The 17,134-nt window shown below is 45.7% G+C and overlaps 2 protein-coding genes and 1 long non-coding RNA gene across 8 annotated transcripts in view; 2 read left to right on the top strand and 1 right to left on the bottom strand.

Annotated features, from left to right (window-relative positions):
* The window catches only part of PPFIBP1 (PPFIA binding protein 1), a 119,537-nt gene extending 108,782 nt beyond the window's left edge, over positions 1-10,755 (top strand). For all 6 annotated transcript variants that reach the window (XM_080392866.1, XM_080392869.1, XM_080392868.1 and 3 more), the window contains 6 exons: positions 4,032-4,154; positions 4,964-5,089; positions 5,940-6,128; positions 6,682-6,861; positions 7,219-7,284; positions 8,030-10,755. In XM_080392866.1, the coding sequence (XP_080248992.1) occupies positions 4,032-4,154; positions 4,964-5,089; positions 5,940-6,128; positions 6,682-6,861; positions 7,219-7,284; positions 8,030-8,116 (771 nt within the window). In that variant the 3' untranslated portion in view covers positions 8,117-10,755. The remainder of the gene's footprint in view (positions 1-4,031; positions 4,155-4,963; positions 5,090-5,939; positions 6,129-6,681; positions 6,862-7,218; positions 7,285-8,029) is intronic.
* Positions 8,649-16,607, bottom strand: LOC308066052. The gene is made up of 2 exons (XR_013929005.1): positions 14,312-16,607; positions 8,649-12,362 (listed from the first exon to the last, which is right to left on the bottom strand). It is a non-coding gene; the product is annotated as an uncharacterized lncRNA (long non-coding RNA).
* Positions 13,292-14,316, top strand: REP15 (RAB15 effector protein; the record flags this gene model as incomplete). The annotated part of the gene is given in 5 exon segments (XM_080391569.1): positions 13,292-13,601; positions 13,604-13,687; positions 13,690-13,894; positions 13,896-13,923; positions 13,925-14,316. Coding segments are annotated over 5 exon segments (810 nt in total), but the record flags the coding sequence as incomplete, so codon positions are not given.
* Positions 16,608-17,134: the final 527 nt, after the last annotated feature.

Genomic DNA, 17,134 nt, shown 5'->3' with positions numbered 1-17,134 from the left:
GCTTGTAGCTTCCTCGAGCAGAAGGTCAGCACCTTCTGGAGGCTGGCTGACCCTCTGTGCATTACTCTGGGACTGTTAAAAGTTTTAAAGAGGAACATAAAAGGGCCACATGGTTGCTGTCTCCACATGTCAGTTCTGCCCCAGATGACTGAATGTACTGCAAGTAAGCTAAGGTTGGAGCTTACTCGCTTTTGCAGCATCGCAGAGGCTACGCCTCTGCACACGTAGTGTACCAAAAGTACAGACTTCTCTCCAACAGCTAAACGTCTCATGTGTCTCATGGGACTTTCTCATGGGACAATAATTTCAAATCTGTTGAATTGTTCATAAATTGGGTCTTCAAATTTTCTGGGTGATTGTAGGGAGAAGGCTGAGGGAGGTCAGAGTGTCAGAGACATCACTACCCCAAAAAGGACATGCCAAAATGCTGTACTTGTCTGTGGGCTCCACTGCAGTCTTTAAAGAACCCTTTGAAACTGTAGTGGCTGTCCTGTGTTAAGCAAAAGCTGTAACCGATAGAAGACAGAAGCTCTGATACTACTACTCACCTGCAAGTAATTCCTATATTCTTTTCAGCTTTAAAAGATACTATCTTAAGGTGGAAGAGCTAACAGGCTCATGCACGAGAAATGGGCAATCTTGTGCTTAACAGTTGTGCATGACACTGGTGTGCTCAGGCAGTGTTTGGAAATACACAGAAGTGTGCAAAATCTGTGGTCACAGTTCATGCAGCTGGGCCTTTGCTGTTAATTAACTAATAGAGGTAGGTGGAAATTTTTTCTTCAGTGAGCAAACATTCGGTCTACTTACCTATTCATGTGGATGTTCAGGTGAATAAAACCCAAGCAATTTCCTTTGAAGAAAACTGCAGTTTTAAGAGCCAGCTTGTTTGAAAACAGGCTACATTTAGTAGCTTTTAGTTGAAGCCAACCCAGCAGGTTTCCTTTGTGTCATGTTTCAGGTGAGATGAGGTAAGATCTTTGTTCGTCTCTGTGGAGACACAGATGCAAACTAAGCAGCGCTGATATTAATCTCTTCTGTATAACAAAGTTGAAATCAATCACGCTCCTGTTCTCTCACAAGCCATGCCATGGACAGAGTAAAAGTTACCCTTTTATGCCCCATTTGCATGTATTTCGTATAGGCTTTACAACAGCACCAGGAGGAAGCCTAGGGTTGATCCACTGAACTCTCCTCCTTTGAGACAAGCACAGTGCTGCTGAGGCACCGCAGCCGCTGCCCGGGACTGACCTGCCTTGGCTACCTGGCGTGACTTTGCTGTTGAGTCCATTTCTGTCAAATGTTAAATACTGCTTATGTAGTTTGTTTCCTTTGGTGTTTCAAGGCCAGACATTAATATAAAAGCAGGAAGCAGTTTATGTCTTCTGCTTCTTAAGTCTCGGTGATCTGATGCCAGTAGGCTCCGTTGACCTTGATCTTGTGTTGAGAGACTTTACTACCGCGGTGTTAACTGAACGGGGATTGAACACAGATAAGACGCAGCACAGGCTGTAATGTAAGGGGACTTGTATTATTCAACAGTTGGTCTTTTTTGTATTAAAAAAGAAAAGTAATAGGTGAACAGAGGAGGGATGCATAGCAGGAGCTTTGCCTTTTAAATAAATATTCTTCCTGTCACTTCCCTTTAATTGTAGATCACTGGGGATATTTTTCAACAGATTTTGACCATAAAATTATAACAGATTCAGTGTAAACGACCAACTAAATACAGCTGCATGCAAAGTATGAAGGAAATACTTTTTAAAATCTTGTGAAGTTACTCTGACTCAAAATAAATAATAGCAAATATTTATTATTTTATAATAAAGAAATCAGAAAACATGACATAGAAACTCTAGTCTTAGATTCATCATAAGGTTAGCTGAACGCAGTGAAATGTTTGGGTAAACGAAGAATCTATTCTTAAATATTCTGGCAAAATAAAATCCATAAGTAATACTAAAACATTTTAAGCCAGATTAATCTTGGCACAAGGATGCATAAATTTGTCGAAGGCAGCCAACTTGCACCAGCAGAGAATTGGACTTTGAGACACTTAATGGCACAGTTAGGACCGATTTACAACTGAACTTCAGCAGGAGTGCAAGTCTCCAGCACGTGACCAAGTTGCAGTGCAGGGGAGGTTTTTCTTCTGTAGCGCTGCTCTGGAGCTACAGCCACAGCCAGCGAGCTGGGAGGTCTAGCCAGGCCTGTCACATACTCCTCCTTTTCGTGGCTTGGCTCCCTAAATGAGAGAGAATATGATTATTTTGGGTTTGAAATGCTGAATTTTGGGGCTATATGTTGGAATGAAATGAGAGGTGGGCAAAATGTGACACCTTCTGCATTGCATGTATTGCAAACCAGTCAGCACGTCAGGGGGCTGGGTAGCACCAGCAGCCTTTTTTAACCTGTGAGCCTAATCTAAACCTTCTGTCTCCTTCGGCATTGTCCACGTGTCCTGTGAGTTGAGCCCCCTTGGGTGCCAGAAGGCTCTGTCTCACCCCTCCTCAGTGGTTTGAAGGAGCCCCGAGTACAAGAGGGAGAAAAGGGAGCTTTAATGGAGCCGAAGCAAAACTCCTGCTTGCTACTGTAGTCACAAAGGGAGGAACTAATTTCTCCCAGCTCCTGACATCTAAAAGCTACCTGTTCAGCCAGAGGCGGTTGGCTGTGCCCTGTGGCCAGTGCAGAGAGAGGGGTGCTGTGAGGCACCATCTCTTTCCTTAGCATTGCACGAACTGACACTTTCCGTAGGCACTGGTAGGAGCCTAAACAGCTCGTCTGTGTGAGCTATAAAATAAGTGCCCCATGAGATGAATGTTTAAGTAAAAAAAATTGCAAGGATTGAGCTATTGGAGAAGGAACCAGCTGCTTTTGTCGGTATCACCGGAGGCTGAGAGGAGGCCTTATCTCTCTGCAGCTGCCTGAAAGGAGGTTGTAGCGAGGTGGTTGTTGGTCTCGTCTCCCAGGTGATAGGATGAGAGGAAACAGCCTCAAGTTGCACCAGGGAGGGTTTAGATTGGTGATTGGGGAAGATTTCTTCACTGAAATGTTGTCAAGCATTGTAACAGGCTGCCCGGGGAGGTGGTTGAGTCACCATCCCTGGAGGTATTTAAAATACGTGTAGATGTGGCATTTGGGGACATGGTTTAGTGGGGGACTTGGCAGTGCTGGGTTAATGGTTGGACTCAATGATCTTAAAGGTCTTCTCCAACCCAAATGATTCCATGGTTGTAGGGTGCATTGCAGGGGAGGAGTGTGGCTGTGCCTTCGCAGGCTCTTGCCCTGTGACATGTGAGAAGTGGCTCATTCCACGCTGAAGATGGTGTGGTGTAACAGCACCGCCAGGCTGCCCGTGTGTCCAGTGTGCTCCCTTGGCACACGAGGGAGAATTGGCACTCCTGGGCAACCTGCTGCCCTTCCCTTGAACCGCAGCAGGTGCCTGTGCAAGGTAGGAGCTACACAAGGATCGTGAGATGGGGCCAAGGAGTCTTAAGGTGAACTTCTCCGCAGCCCTGGGTAGGGTCACCTTGTCCATCGTTCCATCACTTGTGACAACCGTTTTGAAAAATGCTCATCATTTGCAGTTGTGGTCAATTTTCAGGGTAATTTATTGTTTTCAGTTAAACTCTTAGCTGGATGTTTGTGGTGTTAAAACTTTCGGCAGGATTAAATACAAATGCCAAGTGAGTCTAATGCGGTGTCTGGAAAGCTGTCCTGGCTTTGATCAGATTGCTTGAGGATGTGTCACCTCACCCTCTCCGCTCTTTGTTACCCCAGGTTTCTCATACTAAGCTCTGTTCCCTATGTGAAGAACACTGCCCAGGAGCTAGTGCAGTGCAACGTGGGAAGCTTTTATTTTAGGACAGATGGTTTAACGTTAATCACGTGTCTCGTGTATTAAAATCTTACCCTGGAATGTGTCAGGTGTGCCATTTTAAGCCAACATCCGAAACAGTCTCCTCCAGTCAGGTGCTGGTTCCACCAGTAAGTACATCTATGTTCTTTGACTCCCCTTTCCTCTTCAACAGGATGACTTGCTGTCCTTGAAAGTTGTCAGTGTCCTCCACCACCTCAGCATCAAAAGAGCCATTCAGGTTTTGAGAATAAATAACTTTGAGCCCAACTGTCTGCGCAGGAGGCCGTCTGACGAGGTACTGCTTTAAGGTGAAGCTGTGAAGAGGAATCCTCTAGGGTTTTTTCCTTGGTGTTTCTGATTATTCCTGCTCTGTCTTCTCCTTCCCATTTCATTTGGTTTCATTTTTGGTTTCCTTTTCCTCATATTGTTCTGCCAGTCTCATGCTCTGCCATCACTACCTGGAACACCACTTTCCTTCCTCCACCTGCTGTGGCCCCAGACTCAAGCCCCCCTTTGCCAAGTATCCTACGTTTTAGCCAACAGCTGGCTGTTTTCTTTGATGTGCTGTCTGGACCATAAATCATCTTCAACACTGAGTTCCATGACCACTTCTTACTAAGAGTCTTATGTAACTTTCTGGAAAATTGATGGCTGTCTCAAAATTTTTTGTGTAAAAGGAGTTTGTCCCTGTTACCAGATGGGAGACTGCCATCAGTTTGTTTTGGAAGCAGCGTATGCTGCGTAGGGCAATGCATGATGAAGCAACCCAGACTCTTGGATTTAGATTCACAATGTGTATCTGCAAAAAAAGCACAGCGGCTTACGGAGCTAACTAAATTTTCAGTTCTGCTGGTAGAAACTGCAGGTAGTCCTAGTGCACAGCAGGATAATCAAATGACATGAAGCATAATACAGACCTGCCCACTGTCCAGACCCATCTCCATGTTGGTATTGCTGCAAGATAGCAATCCAAAAAGCTTTTTTATCCAGTTCCAAAGTGGACTTGCATTCATTAAGGGCAGGAGAGGTTTGTTTCAGTAATGATTGGGGCTGGGACAGCTGAGCTGGAAAGTCTTCTTAACTGCGTGTTCCTCCTGTTCACAGAATAACGTCACACCTTCCGAGGTCACCCAGTGGACCAACCATCGTGTGATGGAGTGGTTACGCTCCGTTGATCTGGCAGAGTATGCACCTAACCTGCGGGGCAGCGGTGTGCATGGGGGACTGATGGTAAGGCGTTAGGCTGGCCTGTTCCATTTTATGGAAAAAAAAACAACCAAAAAAACGGCTGGGAATCACTAGAGCAAAGTTCTGACACCTTTGCTGCACACACCTTATCTTATTCTGCTTAGTAAGAAGTCGCTATCAAAATTTATTACTCCGTAGTTCAAAGGACATGAACTTCTTGGGCAGGATTAGTGTGGGCAGCAATGGGTTTCATTATCTATATTCCACTCAGGATTTAACGTACGTATGGTGCTCACCTCCTGTTCCACAATGAAGTACACTGCTATCGTGCTGTTAAACAGCCACCGTCTTCCTTCCTAGACCTGGATACGTGTTTTATTTTGTGAAGAAGGCTTGTTACTTTTGTAAAACTTGTGATTTCAATGTCCAGCTGGGATTGTTTTCAATTGTTACAGCATCAAATACTCCAGACAAGAGACTTAACACTTGCAGAAATTTGTTGTGGCGATTGAGAGGTATATCCCTGCCCAAAACATTTAATGTCTGTTTATTTTCCATCATTTCCAAGGCTGTGTTTTCCAGAATTGAAGAGGATGGTTGGTAAACATTTTGTGGCAGCTTCACACATTAAGAGTTAAGCATGGATTTATCTGTTCCTTTCTTACCTGTCAATATGTTTCTACTTACAATTCCAGAAGGAAAGCCTGGTAGTGGTTTATGAATCCTTCAACTAGTTAACTCTCTTTTCTCCCTCTTTGTTGTACGTTTCCTCTAAAATACGAACAAAAACCCCAAAGCAACCTTAGGAAGTGACCAAGATAGGCATGCCTGATTAAGTCTTTGAGAGCTCATCAGACAGTACTGGCTTCAGCTGGATTCTCTGTGTTAATAGGTTTTGGAGCCTCGTTTCAATGTAGAAACCATGGCACAGCTGCTGAACATCCCACCGAACAAGACACTATTGAGACGGCACTTGGCAACTCATTTCAACCTCCTCATCGGGCAGGAGGCCCAGCAGCAGAAACGTGAAGCCATGGAGTCCCCAGACTACGTCCTCCTAACAGCAACTGCCAAAGTAAAGGTTGGTCACTTGTTCTGGGTCAGTGTGTCAGCTTACAGGCCGACATTTGGATCTCCAGTGTGCTGGTTTTAGCCACGTTTGGAGGGCAGTTCAGTAAGGTCTGAGAAGGGGAGCTTACTGCTAATGAAAGAAGCACGAGAGCAGGACTCGGCACAAATGGGTTTGACTCTTGTGTCTGCCATGAACGCACCACATCTCAGCCTCTTATGTGCACGGACAAGAGGTAGCACTCATGTGTTGTCCTTCTGTCTGTTCTATAAAGTATTTAGGAGGGAGACTGTCTCTTATGGTTTGTATGCTCATGGTTTAATGCAGTAGGGTTCTGATCACATTTGGGATCCTTTACATGGTGGTGTCTTAATGGTAGAATGAGGGGACACATCTTGTCCGTTCAGATGCAATTATTGTGAAATACAGCTACTCAGAAGGTCTTTGTTGAGGAGAGCAGTGGGGGTTTGACCCTTCATCACTGAAATACCAGTGCGAGGGTAAGCAACCTGTTGATTCTTTGCTGATTCTCTAACTTCTTGTCAATTTTCTCTCCACTTGTAAGCCAAAGAAACTTGCCTTCAGCAATTTTGGGAGCCTGAGGAAGAAGAAGCAAGATGATGTGGAAGAGTATGTGTGTCCTATGGAGCTGGGGCGGGCATCTGGAAGTGGGACAAAGAAGGGTTTTAAGCCTGGCCTGGATATCCGAGTATATGATGATGATGATTTGGACAGACTGGAGCAGGTAAGTCCATTTGAGCAGTTTGGACTCTAACTGTGCTGTCAGGTTTGGTGGAAAACTTTCCTTTCCCCAGGGAAGCCTTCAGTCTGCTTTGGCCTGTGAAGGTCCTGACTTCCTGCAGTCGCACGGCATTGCTAACAAAGGTCTCTCAGCCCAAGGAGGTTCAAGCTGTGAATGCAGCCTTTTTAGGACCTACTCTGCCATAACTGTTTTCTCCCAAAACGTCACGCTCCTCCCTTGCTCTGATCATGTCAGCTGTAATCAAGCAGTTACATTATGTGCTGCACTTAATTGCCACTCTCTCATGGCATACAATGAATTTATTATTGATTTATTATTCATTATCTGGTTTTTTTATAGATGGAAGATTCAGAAGGGACAGTGAGGCAAATAGGAGCGTTTTCTGAAGGCATCAACAACTTGACTGTAAGGCTTGAAAGTGGGGTCTGTGGAATAAGGTCTCTGTGAGATGGGTATAAACCCCTTCCCAGTTGCCACTACTAAGTAGCGATGCTGTGTAATACAAATACACTGAGTACAACTTCTCTTTGCTATTACTGACTCTGTCAAGCAGCTGAGTTTTGTAGTTTTGGGGGCAATTGCTTTGACAGATTCCAGTGCATAGCAGGACCTAGTCTTTGGATAGCGTGAAGTGCCACTGGTTGCTGAGGGCTAAAGTATATAAAATACTGTGCACATTATGGGTGTAGCAAAGCCTTATCAGAACTTATCAGAACAGTTGAGGTCCTTTGGTTTTTGTATGGGGACAGAGAGGAAAGGGAAAAGAGAAGGAAGATCCCTGCCTGTTCCCGCAGCAGGGAGCAGTGACCCATGGTTGCCAGCTCTCCTCGCTGACCCCTGGGGAGGGCAGAGGACGTGGCATCTGGCTCTAGGCTAGCGGGTTGCCCTTGGGTGGTGAGCTCCAGCTGGGGTTCACAGTGCATTTTCTGGGTGGGAGCCCAGCCACAGCCTTCCCGAGCTGTTAGGGCTAGCAGACAGCACTGAGCTGGTTTGTCACTAGTGTGAATGAAAAACATCCTCAGCAGAACGAAGCAGTGGCTGGCAGGGCTGACAGCGGTGTTTGCTGCCAGGCACAGGGCTGGACCATCCTGGGTTCCTGATTTCAGTTGTGAGGGCCTGAACCTTGACTCTTCCCTCCTTTCCTTTCTAGCACATGTTGAAAGAAGATGAAATGTTTAAAGACTTTGCAACTCGCTCTCCTAGCACCAGTATAACAGATGAGGACTCTAACGTGTGACAGTAACCACCAGGCACTGACAAAGGTTCACTTCTCTATGTGCAAGAAACGTCATCATTACACGTGACGGGCAGCAAATCATGTACATTACATTGCTCTTGCTTCTGTTTGTTAGAAGTAACATTGGCAGGCACAGAGATTTAAAAAAAAAAAAAAAAAAAGGCAGGAAAAAAAAAGGTGCCTACTCTAAAGTTGCCATAAGAAACACCCAGACACTGGTGAATGGTAATTGTTTTTACTATATTTAATGTACAAACTGGTGATATGTTTCAGTGTTGCATTTAAATGTATGTGGTATGATAGTGCTCCTTTTGCTTATTCACAGCCTCAGATAACCCTTTATACTGTTTCAAAATAACAGATGATTTTAGGTAGAAGTATTGCATCTGTAGATATCATGCATCAGCTTTCTCTAGGCTTTCAGCTGAAAAAAGACATTACTGCTCTTTTTCAAGTGCATTTGTTTGGCACAAATACCAGTTCTGCCCTTCCTACAGTATCCAATGTAGGATTTTAGTCATCCATGCCATGCATAAACCTTCTGGTAGTTCTTGACTGTTGCTCTTATTTTTATACTGTTTTATAAAAAAAAAAAAAAAAAAGAAAAAGAAAAAAGAAGTATATGAACTACGTATAAAAGCAAAAATTTAAATTTTCTGAGATAGAGTGATGGAAAGTCCAAGGTGTAGGGGAAGGGGAAAGGGTTGTAAAAAAATTATGCCAGTTTGCAGACCAGCTGGTTACTGGAAAAGGCAGGCTGACCTTTGGAACTGTTTGCTTTCATTGCTTTTTACTAAGTGCACAGTTTAATGATCTTCCATTTGGGATGAAACAATTATAAAGCACATTTCTTCTAGCAGTGACTCCTATGGAAACTGCACGTATTAAAACATCTTCTTTCTTGTTCCCAGCAGCAGTAGTTATAGCATTCAAACAAGGTTATTAAAACTTCTGTGACTTACAACTTAAAAAATTTCCTTAAAGTTGAGAGTACTCCCTGCGTATGGAAGGGATATTTCTGTGCTGTGACTAATGTAAAGATGATGTAGTTGCAAAAAAATAAAGTTATATAGAGAAATGTATAGGAAATATATTATTTCATAATATTAAACCTCAAGTGGGACTTTTCCTCCAAAATTCAAATATCAAACATGTTGCTCATCATTTTACCTTCTTAAAGTAAAGCTCCTCTGCTTTTGAAGATCATCAGATTTTTAAAAATCCTAACTAGCCAGTGGAAATCTTTTTTCAGACTTTCAGTACCGCGAGGTGTCCTAGCCAAAAGCAAACAAAAAAAAAGGAACTGTTTATTACAGTGGTTATGCGTATGGTGTTGAACATTGCATGTATTTTAGCACAATGGCATGAAGCTTCTTTGCTTTGTAAAGGCAAAAAAAAGTACAGCTGGAATTGTTCCTTGCAGTGGTGTGTTGCTTTACCAAGCGTTTGTCACTCATTTCATTGCTCTCCTTGCTGGAAGTGAGATTGTTTCTGACACGTTGCTGGTGTGGTGCAAGGGATGTTAGATTGGCACAGACTTTGTGGTTATTCCTGAAACACTATTAACAAAGCTAGGAAAGGAAGAAACGTTCCTTCAGGGGCTCCCAAGGAGCTCCCATCAGATGTTGGGATAAGATTGGAGACATATTCTAGCATTATATTATTGAAACCTGATGAGCTATTACCAGCCTGGTTCTTTGAAGGATGTGCAGTGTAGGCTATTACATATGTACCAAGGTGAAAAATTTGATGTGGACTGGTTGTATTGTACATAATATCAGGTGCTGCTTTTTTCTCTTTATTAACTGGAGCCAGGCAAACAATCCATAATGTATAAGTAAGAGTTTGTGCTGCTCACCTTTTGTCTGCAAACAGATCACAACTGGTGCTTTATTCAATGTTCCTGACTAATTCCTGTCTGCCAATAATTTGTGGCCACTTGTTTCTTCCTCTGCAGTCTTGGGGGTGTTTGAGCTATTTTATTCAGGCAGAGATAACATGTTTGTCACGCCTGCCATCAGCTTTAGGGTGCAGATGCTGGGGATGTGAATTCAGGGCTCTCTTTCTGTGGATACTCTGCATATGGTTATTATTTACATGTAAGCTGAACTTAAGACCCTGTTCTCCCTAATGCTGCAGAAGCACTGGGAAGACATGGGGCAGGCTTCTGAGCAGAAGTATTCTTCCAGGTTCACTCTCGCTAGACACTGGCTAGTGAACATGACTTGTGATATTCACAGGGGAAGAAAAAAGGGGGCTAGCGACGCAACATTATGTGCTGAAATAGGCACAAACACTCTCTGATTTCTCTTCAGTCCAGTGCTATTAGCAACCATATCAACAATGGCAGATGATGGTTTATTTAAGTCCAGTGTGAGCAGCTTTCTGCTCTGAACAATCCTTCCCTGCGCTCACTGTTTGGAAGCCAGGTCATCCCCTTGCAGCTGCCTATCATCTGAACCTTGGTTGTTTTATGGGGGTGGAATATGAAAGCAAGTGATAAAGTGAGAAAGCTTACTGCGCACGTGTGCACACAGTTGATACCACCGGGGTATTTTAATTTGTGCGTGTTTGAGGAGGGCAATGTAACTACTGTGTATTGCCATGTAAAATCCAATAAAGTCTGTGGAAAATGCAAAGTGTTTCTGGAAGCTGGTTCCTTTTTAATGTGTTGTCGTCTTTTCCTTTTTATTTTCCTAGGAAGCTCATTTTGTTCTGTTAAAAAGATGAAGGAGAAGGGGCAAAATCACCCATCTTTTGTGGACTCATTAGTTCGTTTGTCGATAGTGCCTGCAGAAGGACTCAGCTGACAACTAAGAAATCCAGCCCCGCTGCGCCCCGTGGCAGTGATGGGCTTGTGAGAAACAGGCGCTGGCACGTGTGCAGGGGGCACCCGGGCAGCCCCACGCTGGCCCTGCAGGGGCTGCGGGGCAGGGGAGGGTGGTGGGAGGTGTTGGGCTGGTAGGGCAGCTGGCCAGCCCTGCAGCCCAGCTGGACAAGTAGGCACCTGCACCTCGTGGGCATGTATTATCCCTCGGCTCCTCCGGCTTCAAGCATTTGCAGGCGAATTTGGCTTGCTCCGTGGGGGATGTAGGTCTGCTCCTGTCCTGAGGAGGAGGAGGGAAGAACGCTGCTAGGGACTAGAAGCTGCATGTCCACGCTTGTACAGAAATACAGAGGGGACTCGAGCATCCAGGCAGGTGAAAAGCACCATCTAAAAAGTAGATGGACTTTTTAGACGTCAGTCTTTTAGACAGACTTTTTAGCAGTCAGCCATGAGAGTCCACATTTGATGACTGTGCTGCTTTAGAGAGGTCGGCGCTGAGGCCCCCTGAGTTCAACTGCTATCCATCTGTATCGTGAGCTGCTGGGCACCCGTCTCTCTGGTCCCAGGTGTCATTCCCCTCCTCATGCCTGTGGAGCCCTCAGCAGTCAGAGGTGCTCTAGCTACTTTGCCAACAGGAGCTGAGCTTCCCCAAAGTACTTTTTGTTGCTGGGGTGCAGGTACAGTTGATGGATCAATGTTTTGCCCAGTGTAGCCCAGATAATGTACCAGAAAATGCAGAACCCCTGTCTCATGACCTTAATTTCTGTGGTTTTATTCACCAGCCCAACATTTCAGTGGGAACCATGAGGATAAACACTTTGAAACCTAGAGTGTAATAAACTTGTTGTCTGTTTGTTTACAGTGATGAGGACAAGATAGATGTGTATCGCTCAAGAGCCTATGGAGGTTAAACCCAGCTTTTTTCCGTTTGCTTAAATTACCTATATGCTTAGGAATGGAGAATTAATCCAGAATAACCTCTGGAATTACTCTTCTGATTCCCATCCACTAGGTATTGTTGCATCCTCGCTTTCCCTTCAGGAAAGAAGTTGCACTTACTCTACCTGCGTACTTTTTATACCTTGCACGGCTTTATTGTTATGATTGCTCAGTGCATACTTTATGCTTCACCATAGTATTCTGGCATTTTCTTTTGCAGCAAGAGCTTTTCCTACTGAGCTTCTTTATCCTCAGTTGGGAGGAAGAAGATTGTGCTCTTTGAGGCAGCTAAGAAGAAAAGCTTCCTGAGTTGCAAGTAGATTTGGAGCAGTGGTCAGCAAGGAGAGTATTAAGTGATGGAGAACCTTTGATCAGAAAGGAAATTAGAGTTACAGTCAGAGATACCAGGAGAAGCAGCAGCGTGTTCCCTCTGAGAAGGTCTTGAAGGAATGGAGATGGGCCCATGACACATTTGAAGACCTGTGGAAGAAAAGACACATAATATGTAAGACATGATCTGTTTCTTAGAGAGAGGACCCAAGGGCAGCAGCCGGACTGACCAGCCCGTGCATCGGAGAAGGTGTTTCCCTGGGTGGCAGGAGCACAACAGCTGTAGTCAGAAGGAGAGATCGATCAAATGAAGTTTTGAGCAATGGGAGTAAAGAGGGCAGAGAAAGACAGATCCTTGGCACTTTCTTCACTCATTCAGAATGAAGAGGAGGAAGAGCAGCGTTCAGCAGGACAGAGCCTGTTTCTTCAGAAAGATGGTGAGATCCTGGACCAATGAAGAGACCAGAGTGGTGCATTTGCCACCAGCAACATCTAGAGCTGAACAGGGCTGGCTCCTGCTGCCGCGGTAAGCCTGTGTTCCAGCTTTCACTGCTAGGGAGAATAGGAAGCATTTTATTGTAGCTGCATTTGATAGTCCTGCATTGTGCTGTGTTGACTGTCCAAGCTTCCTTGAGATAATCCGGTTACAGGCAGCAACAGCACAAGCTTCTTGGTTGAGCCAAAAGTCCAAGGTGGTGTGCACTGCCACGGCACAACTAATGCTACTGACAGTAGCAGCAGTTAATACTGGAATACAACACCCGACAGCCCATCAAAAAACACCACCACGTCATTTCAGGCACCCTGTAGAAGTCTTCAGGTTTGGATGCCTACTCTGGGTGATTTAAAAGAAAAAGGTTGCTTCATAGTCCTGGAAAGGAGATCAAAGGAGATAAAATCAGACTGTAATGGGATAGCACCAGCTGAAGAAATGGTGCCAGAATTAACAGCAAGGAAAACGAGCGCAGATGAATTCAGGTGGGAAAGTGACTGGGCCTGTTGGGCTGGTTGCTGCTCAGTCAGCTGTAGAGAAACGCCCAGGAGAAAGCCATGACCTTCATCTGGAAGGCAGCAGGTAACCACGTGCATGCTTAATAGGTCTGGCTGAGCCCAGCAACTACAAAGCCTTTGCTGGAAAAGGAAGGGACTTCCCTGAGGCAGTCTGCACGTGGAAACGAAGTCCTGCACAGAAAACGGGCCAGAAGGCACCCAAGGACAACCAGAAGAACAAGGCTGAAACCCTAGTCATTTGTGAAGTCTTCAGCCAAGGCGTGGTCCATGCATCTCAAAGGTGGAAGGACTATCTTGGTTTCATAGATCCTCAGAGCAAATTCCAGCCAGCCACAAACAGGCTGAGCGAGATGGTTTTGGTCAACTTCTTCAATTTCTGCATGAAAAGGGAATGGAGGAATGGATCATGACAAGCAAAATGACCAAGCAGCAGTCCTCCCTGTGTGGGGTGCGCTGGGTCTGGACTCTGGAGCTGACAAGCAAGTCAAACTTGGGCTGGCGGTGCAGGCGGTGCAGCTGGCCGAGCTTTGCTGGGAGGGCAGCCCTGCTGTGCTGGGGGCAGCTGCGGGAGCTGCGCGGGTGGGTGACCGCTTCCAAAGTGGGACCAGGTTTGGGAAGCTGGTAGAGCTGTGCCGCCTGGTGGGATGGGACTGCCTGGGCTTGTTCATCACGTGTGCCAGGGAAGCCTGAGGCACATCTGAGGAGTCAGGTTAGACAGCATTGCCCAGGAGGAGCAAAAATGCCGCCTGTTGGGCAGGAATGTGCTACCGCAATTTGTCACTAGTACCAACAGCTTCCTACCCACAAAAGACATGTTGGAAAACTGCCTTGGCACAAAAAACAGACCAAAGGAGGTGGCCAATACATACACAAACTTTCTGTAAACCACTGGTTAACAGCAGCGGCTCTTTGCATGCCAGCACCAGAGGCTGCATTGGGCTCAGCTTGGCCTCTTTAGCTTTTCTTCTGACATGCCATCCTCTGCACCCCCTCACATCCCACCTTCCCTTCCACCCCTTGCATTCCCTTAGCTCCTGCAGAAGCCAGGCTGAGTCAGTCTCTCCAAGTTTTAAAACAACAGGACATACCCTGCCAGAAAAACATGTTTATAGAAGGCGCATCATTCTTGCAGAACATTTTGTTCACCAGACATAGTCTTGGCTGGAGCTGATGAAAGCTTTATCACCCTGAGCCTTTGGGAGGTCATGGTAGATTTGACTCACAGCCTCTGTTAACCGTGTGGCAGATTTTTTCCTGTAATCGACGGCAGAGTCTGTAATAAAGACGACATACTGCTTCTGGTCAGGAGATCTCACTGAGCATGAAGGACAGTATCAGGGCTTAAGAACACCGGTTTGGAGGAGTGAGCTGGTTCCCAACTAAGAGGAAAAGCCCTTCCCTGCAATAGAAATGAGCTATAAGATAAACATATTAATTACCTGCCCCTTAAAGCAGCTCAGTGCCAGGCTACAGAGGGCCTCAGAGCTGTGACCGCAACACAGGGGCAGGGTTGGTCCCGGCTCCAAAGCCTGGTTTTGTTGAGTGGCGGCACCAGGTCAACGCATGGCAAAAGGGCAGGGGCTGGCGTTAAAGAAAATGGGAAAAATCAACCAACAGGGACAAAAACCTGGCCCTGGAGATGGAGGGTATTTTTACTTTTCATGGCAGCAGAGGCAGCACCTGACTAATGATGCAAAAGAGTATGGAGGAGGCAAAATTATTTCACGATGAATTTGTTCTCAGTAGCTTAGCAGCTGATTGCATTTAAGGACTTATTTATTCCATTTCCATCAGCTTTTAGTGGACAAAGTGAGACTTCTGGCTTGCAGAATTGTAATTACTTTGTTTCAGCTACTGTTAACCAGTAAAGGAAGACCTGCTCAGTTTTCAAATCGGTAAACTCACTTTGTTTATAGCTACTTGAATAATTTTGTCAGTGCAAAACTCCTCCACCTATAGTTTTCTTGTAATTTTGTTTAACAAAATAAAAATTTCAAAATCTCATTCATATTTTTCTACTTACTATTTGAGCCGTAAGATGGGGCAGCTGCCAAAACCGTCTGCAGTTTTCCATGGCATAGGTGTGATGGCTGAAAGGGGAACTGAAACAAAAACAAACATGCAGAGAACTGTGAAATTTTTGTGGAGTCACATGCAGGGCTAGTACGGAGAAGGGAAGCCTTTCAGTTTTGAAATAACTCATTGAGATACAGTTGTTTTTCAAAGGCTGGTGTCACTCACGTTTGGGCCACTCGCTTCAAGAAAGACCTGGAGGTGCTGCAGCATGTCCAAAGAGCAACGGAGCTGGTGAAGGGTCTGGAGCACAAGTCTTGTGAGGCGCAGCCGAGGGAACTGGGGGTGTTTAGTCTGAAGAGGAGGAGGCTCAGGGGAGGCCTCACCTTACTGCCTCTGCAGCTCCCTGAAAGGAGGCTGTAGCGAGGTGGGTGTCAGGCTCTTCTCCCAAGGAACAAGCCATAGGACAAGGGGAAACAGCCTCAAGTTGCTCCATTGGAGGTTTAGATTGGATATCAAGGAAAAATTTCCTCACTGAAAGGGTTATCAAACGTTGGAACAGGCTGTCCAGGGAAGTGGTTGAGTCACCATCCCTGGAAGCATTTCAGATGCCTGTAGATGTGGCACTTAGGGACATGGTTTAGTGATGGGCTTGGCAGTGCTGGGTTAATGGTTGGACTTGATGATCTTAAGTCTTTTCCAACCTAAACGCTTCTATGATGCTGTTGTACTTTTTGTGTGTAGCAGGGGTTTGGTGGGACATGGGGTAGTTCTGGTGTTTTATGTAGAAAGCATGCATAGCTACGGGGATAGATGCAGGGAGGGGGGAGACTCTGCCCACTCAGGAGGGCTGGAGTTTGGATTGGTTTTGATGGGGTTTTTTCCACCCATTTAGAGTAACAGCACAACTAACACTGCAGCAGGATTGATTGGGTTATAAAAGACCAGCAGAAAAGCTTTAATTTTGCATTAAATTGCTATCTTATTTACCTACCTCATAAAGTTAGTAAAAGCGAAGTGAAGGGGTTGGGTTGTGGGGTCATTTTTGTTTGTTCTGGGCGTGGTTTTTCCATCCCCTCTTTGGGGACATTGCTTGCTAATGTATAGTTTAGTATAATATATAGTTTACGCTGCCATTGAGCTCAAGAGCTCATAGAAGCATAGCTCAGTGAAGAAAGTTTATCAGAAAAGGAAACTTGCAGCACCACTGCTCTTGGCTGTAACATAGCCAAGTTGGTCTTCGTAACAAGAAAAAACAACAGAACCCAGCACCCCAGTAGCTTATCACAGGACACAGATACCCATCTTACCTGGGCCACAGGACACAGATACCCATCTTACCTGGGCCACAGGACACAGATACCCATCTTACCTGGGCCACAGGACACAGATACCCATCTTACCTGGGCCACAGGACACAGATACCCATCTTACCTGGGCCACAGGACACAGATACCCATCTTACCTGGGCCACAGGACACAGATACCCATCTTACCTGGGCCACAGGACACAGATACCCATCTTACCTGGGCCACAGGACACAGATACCCATCTTACCTGGGCCACAGGACACAGATACCCATCTTACCTGGGTCCACCACGAGTTTCTGACTCAAGCAGGGATGACCAGTGCTTTATTACTCCAGGAGGGTGTCTGGCATAGCCCCCCCCCCGCCCCCAGCTTCTGCTCCAGCACTGTGGTCCGTGTACCCCAAGCTGTATGCTACACAGACACTCACTGCCTGGCTGAAGCCTTCATTACAGCTGTCCTGTCGCTCAGCCACACACTCTCCCACCCTTCCTCCCTGGGGGATCCATCACCAATCACCCCTACTTTCTCTTCTGTCTCCGACACCCTGGGAGGATAAAACCTCCCGCCGCCTGCTGTACAGACATT

The sequence above is a fragment of the Falco punctatus genome (genome assembly GCF_963210335.1).
Source record: "Falco punctatus genome assembly, chromosome: 6".
In the NCBI taxonomy this organism is placed as follows: domain Eukaryota; kingdom Metazoa; phylum Chordata; class Aves; order Falconiformes; family Falconidae; genus Falco; species Falco punctatus.
Note: the sequence above shows the minus strand (reverse complement) of the source record. Positions and strands in the feature narration are given on the sequence as shown.